The sequence below is a fragment of the Sinocyclocheilus rhinocerous genome, unplaced genomic scaffold (assembly GCF_001515625.1).
Source record: "Sinocyclocheilus rhinocerous isolate Xijiao unplaced genomic scaffold, SAMN03320098_v1.1 scaffold535, whole genome shotgun sequence".
In the NCBI taxonomy this organism is placed as follows: domain Eukaryota; kingdom Metazoa; phylum Chordata; class Actinopteri; order Cypriniformes; family Cyprinidae; genus Sinocyclocheilus; species Sinocyclocheilus rhinocerous.
This window is the reverse complement of record NW_015646174.1, coordinates 205685-211245: the sequence shown is the minus strand read 5'-3', so window position 1 is coordinate 211245 and position 5561 is coordinate 205685. Positions and strand designations below refer to the sequence as shown.

The window sequence follows — 5561 nt, the reverse complement described above, 5'->3', positions numbered from 1 at the left end:
TGTCAAGTTGGAAGGCAAATCTTCTTCCCATTGACAACTTTCTGGCAGAGTGCAGCAGATTTTCCTCAAGAATTTGACCCCATCCATTTTTCCTTCTATCCTGACAAGTGCTCCAGTCCCTTCTGCAGAGAAACACCCTCATAAGAGGATATCACCACCTCCATGCTTTACTGTAGGAATGCTGTGTTTTGGATGGTGAGCTAAAATTTCCAAAGGGTGCCGCGACTAAAAAAAGGTTGGGAAACACTGGACTAGACCATGCAAGCACATTCACCTTTTTCTCCTTCAACTACTGTGTGCTCAGTTTTGCTGTGTTCTTTAGGTCTTTGTCAAGTTGGAAGGCAAATCTTCTTCCCATTGACAACTTTCTGGCAGAGTGCAGCAGATTTTCCTCAAGAATTTGACCCCATCCATTTTTCCTTCTATCCTGACAAGTGCTCCAGTCCCTTCTGCAGAGAAACACCCTCATAAGAGGATATCACCACCTCCATGCTTTACTGTAGGAATGCTGTGTTTTGGATGGTGAGCTGTATTGGATTTCCGCCAGACATATTGTTTGGTGTTGAGGCCAAATAATTAAATTTTAGTCTCATCTGCCTCAGAATCTTCAAGGTGTGTTTTGGCAAAGCTCAGTCGTGACTGCATGTGGCCTTTCTTGAGGAGTGGCTTTTTTCTTGCAACCCTCCCCTACAAGCCACATTTGTGGAGAATTTGTGATATTGTTGTCACATGCACACAATGACCACTCTTTGTCATAAATTCCTGCAGCTGTTTCAGAGTTGCTGTAGGGCTCTTGGTTGCCTCTCTGACCAGTTTCCTCCGGCTCTTTCATCAGTTTGGAGCGACGTCCTGATCCAGGTAGCGTCTGTGTTGAACCAAATACCTTCCAATTCTTAATAATAGACTTCACTGTGCTTCTAGGCATTGATAAAGCCTTTGGAATTTCTTTGTATCCATCTCCTGACTTGTGCTTGTCCACAGCTTTATCCCGGAGATCTTTTGACAGTGCCTTGCCACCCATAGTTGATTGTTTGCTTCAGTTGCTCTACCAAAGACTGATATGCTCCAGGAAAGCTATTTTCATGCTGAGCTGATCAAAATGATCACAGGTGATCACAGTTGAAATTCAAATGGCTTTGTGTGCCATTGAGAAGGTGGTTAGCCTCATCTGAGTTTACAAGTCATTTTTAGTAGTGGGGTGATCATTTTTCCAACTCAGTGATTCTGGTTGTTTATTTATTTATTTATTTTTATGACATGATGGTGTTGTATCTTTTACTTGGATGTTATAAGTTGCACCGAGTAAATACAGCAAAAAACAAAAACTGTGTCCATCTTCATTTCAGGCTGCAAAAAATCAAAACGTAATTATTTTAAAGGTGGATGATACTTTTCTATACACACTGTACAGTATCTAATAAGTCAAGCGACAACATGGGATTTGTGCCTCTAAGGCTTATAAAAAATGTCATGGGACAGCAAAGCATACCCTATTTGTGGAATGTGCCAGATGCTTGTGCAAATTGATGATTTGTTTTGTGCTAATTGTGTGTATCATGCTTACGAAAATTGTCATGCAATGATTGTACATGTTTTGGAGGTGTTATGTGCTGTAAGCTAGCAAATTATACATTTTGAACACTCATGTATAGTCATGGTCCTGCCTAAAAACAGCATAAACTTTTCAAACTCAATAGGAGCAAATTGGCACAATGAGAAGGCACACACACAAACATTATGTTTCTACATCCACTTGAGAGGATGTTGAGGGCAGTGATTTCTCAAGAAACTGTCAAAACGTATAAACACCATAAGGGTAAAAACACTTTGGCAGTTATAAGGAGGACTTTGTATAATTTAAAATTAATCTCTTTAGAAAATTATCAGCAGAAATACTGGATGGCTAATATTATTAGTGCTAATATTGGCAGTAGTTGAAGAAAAAAGACATTACTTTACTTTGAAAAAACGTGGTCCAAATGAAGAGTTCTGCAGGAAGTTGTTATAACCTTAACCTGTCATACTGAGTTGAAGAGGCAGTTTGAAACCTTTTGTGATAATAGACTTCACTGTGCTTCTAGGCATTGATAAAGCCTTTGAAATTTCTTTGTATCCATCTCCTGACTTGTGCTTGTCCACAGCTTTATCCCGGAGATCTTTTGACAGTGCCTTGCCACCCATAGTTGATTGTTTGCTTCAGTTGCTCTACCAAAGACTGATATGCTCCAGGAAAGCTATTTTCATGCTGAGCTGATCAAAATGATCACAGGTGATCACAGTTGAAATTCAAATGGCTTTGTGTGCCATTGAGAAGGTGGTTAGCTACAACTGATTGAGTTTACAAGTCATTTTTAGGAGGGGGGTGGTTCTTTTTCCAACTCATAACTTTTTTCTGATTTTTTTTTTTCTTTTCTGATATGTTGGTGTTATATCTTTCACTTGGATGTTCTAAGTTGCACTGAGCAAATACAGCTGGATAAAACAAAAACCTTGTCGGTCTTCATTTCAGGCTTCAAAGCAACAAAATGTGATTATTTTAAAGGGGGGTGATTCTTTTCTATACCCACTGTACATGTATATATATATATACACACACATTTATAGAGAGAGAGAGGTATACAATTTATTTCCCTATTCACTTGTTGTGTTTCCCCAAAATGTCTAAAAAAAAACATGCAGTATGTCCTAGTGTCCTCTACAGAGGACATGTATGAAATTGATGTCCTGTTTTGTAGTAGAAAGTCACATTTTGTTTTGAATGCCTAAAGTTTACTGGAGACATTCATTTATGAGTAAAGAGGAAAAAGTCTATGGCTGGGTTTCAGTAGGATAAAGGGTTTTTTGACTTGTGTTTTGGTGTAATACCATCATGAACCACAAGATGACGCTTCATTTATTATATGGAACAAAGACAATGTTGTTAAGAATGTTGCTGCACCTGTTGCTGATATCTTGTTTGCTTTCTCAACAGGAAAAAAACCCTTTCTTCAGCCAGGAGAAGTCTGTAACTGCCACTTTAAATAAACCTTTTAGGTAAAATAGTGTCTCGTTCGCTTAACTCTTAAATGTAGTAACGTAAAAAAAAAAAAAAACACACCGTTGAAAATTGAGTTGCTCTGGTTTTTAGATTTCCATCAAAGTAGCCACTTACGTTACACATTCCATCCTTGGAAAGAATTGGGTGAAGTGCTTACGTCAGAAATACAGTCAGCATCAAATTTAACAAGGCTGCAATCACTTATCTCAGCTCTTTATGGAGGGATTTATATGTATATATATATATATATTAGGGAATAATCTATAAATACCTGATTTTTTCTGAAATATTGTTAATCTTCATCACTCAAAATTTGAAGGAATTTTAGCTGTTGTTGGCATACCACTGTTCCACTAATATGTTTGACAAAATAACCAAGGCATTGCAACAAAAACCTTTATTTTGTGGAAAACACAGTGATCAAAATTAGAGACAAGTAACCACTGTAGTACGAAAGAAGATTACAACTAAAATTTTGGAGAGTTACAGCTGTCAGAAATTAGTAGGAATTGTTAGAGGCCCCTGCTTTGAATGACTTCAGCACATCTGCGGCCACAGGATCTCACTAGTATCACTGCGTTGGTGTGATCTTGGTCCACTGTTCTTCCACTCTCTTCCATAGTTTGGTAACTGTAGTGGGTTTCTTAGCCATAACTTTGTCGCCAAATTTTCAATCGGGTTTAGATCAGGACTCTGGGCCCGCCATTTCATTATTTCAATGTTCTTGGCTTCAAGGAACTGCTTTATCTGTTTTGCAGTGTGATGGGGGTATTGTCTTGCATGAAAATTGCAGGCTGATTGGGAGATGCTTGCAGGGAAGGTACCGCATGTTGCTGAAAGAGGTTCTGATAAACATTTGCATTCACTCTGCCATGTAGCTGTATAAGAGGCACAAAACATCCCCCAAACCATGAGATTTCCTCCTCCACCTTTCACTGACTTCTTTACACACTCGGGCTTCAGTCTTTCCCCAGTTTGATGCCAAACAAAATGCTTCCCATCAGACCCAAATAAATTAAAAACAAAAAATAAAATAAAAAAGCAAAGGTTAGTCTAGCCTTTTGATTCTTTCTGCTGATGAGAGGCTTCGTCACTACAGAGTGAGCTTTCAGTCCGATTTCTCTTAAACGTGCCGAGACCAATCCTTAACCTGGTGAATGCCTGGCAGAATATTTAAGCTTTTGATTTCCATACAGTGAAAATGGACAGGGATTTACTCCATAAAGTGTTTTAAGTGGATGGTGACGAAGCTTTAGAAAGGATGCACAGCACCACAACAGTATAATAAAGCTGTACTAACGCATTTCATTGACAGGAAAAGTGCTCCATGGGATACTTCAGATGAAACTCAAATACAATGTTCAGCTGAGCCGGAGGAAGAAGTGGCTCAGAATCACAAGCATTGTGAAGAGGATGAGATCATTTGTCCAGGTATGTGACCAAAGTTAGTGACTAAAGTGCCCTTCAGTTGATGATGGAACATTTTCCTCTGGTACAAATGTAATTTAGTTAATTGTTCTTAATACAGAGACTCAGATGACTCAAAACAGCACACCAGAACTAATGGTGACCAGTCCTGCTCAGGTACAGTAGCGCCATACAACTCGGCTCCAATCCAGAGGCAGCATCCTACAAGGAACCTCACACAATAGACCATATAGACTGAATTTCAATAAGACCTTATAATTTTAAGTGAGCTTCCATCATTCACAGCCCCAGTCTCGTGCTGACAGTGAGGTGATGGAGGTAGAGGAGGGAGGAGGTGCTCCTGTCGTAGAAGAGGAGATGATGGAGCAAGAGAGTGGTCCAGCAGAGGCAGCTCCTCTTCACATTAAGAGGCTGGAATGCCCCATGTGCTCCCAACTCTTCCCCCTCGGCAGGATCGAGGTGCACGCAGCTTTATGTAATGGCGAAACAGACCAACAGGAAGAGCAATCGCAAGGTTAGCTCTCTAATAGCACTTTTTTAACTTTTCAGTATGCAACTAGATGTAAGAAAGAAGACCAGTCAAATTCAGTATGTAAATATTATGTCGCCAACATGGCTGTTAATCGTCTCTGAGATATTTGTGGAATAGGTCAAGAAATTAGTGAAGTGAAATATTTTGGGTTATTGTAGTTGTTGCCCGAAGGAAAAGGACCAAAAGAAATTTTGATGAAACTCAGCAATCTGGCAAGTAAGTCCCACAAACATTAAAACACTGAAAAATCATTAAACATGTTGGAACAAATTAAAATAGCAGTGTCATAAAAAAAACGTGACATTTTAATTGTATTTTCTTTGCAGGTCAACACAGATGGAGAAGTGTTACATGTGTCAGGGATTTTTTACGCTCCAGGAGTATCCAGAACATGTCAGTTTGTGCATTGGAAAGAAAGACTCCAGAGCTAATCAGGTAACATAATTTTTAAATGTCTAAACTTTCTCTGAGAGGTTTTGTATTGTGTTTGTATCAAGTGTCAACATAACTGCTTTTGCAGAAAAACGGCCTGCTTTCTGCTCTGGACCGGACAGAACGGAGACA

At 39.2% G+C, this 5561-nt stretch overlaps 1 protein-coding gene across 3 annotated transcripts in view; it reads left to right on the top strand.

Annotated features, from left to right (window-relative positions):
- Positions 1–5561, top strand: part of LOC107707129 (BRCA1-A complex subunit RAP80-like) — an 18553-nt gene that overhangs the window by 8548 nt on the left and 4444 nt on the right. For 2 of the 3 annotated variants that reach the window (XM_016511037.1, XM_016511035.1), the window contains 6 exons: positions 2972–3033; positions 4353–4468; positions 4566–4621; positions 4751–4979; positions 5156–5213; positions 5324–5432. In XM_016511037.1, the coding sequence (XP_016366523.1) occupies positions 2972–3033; positions 4353–4468; positions 4566–4621; positions 4751–4979; positions 5156–5213; positions 5324–5432 (630 nt within the window). The remainder of the gene's footprint in view (positions 1–2971; positions 3034–4352; positions 4469–4565; positions 4622–4750; positions 4980–5155; positions 5214–5323; positions 5433–5561) is intronic. The other variant, XM_016511036.1, reaches the window with a different exon arrangement.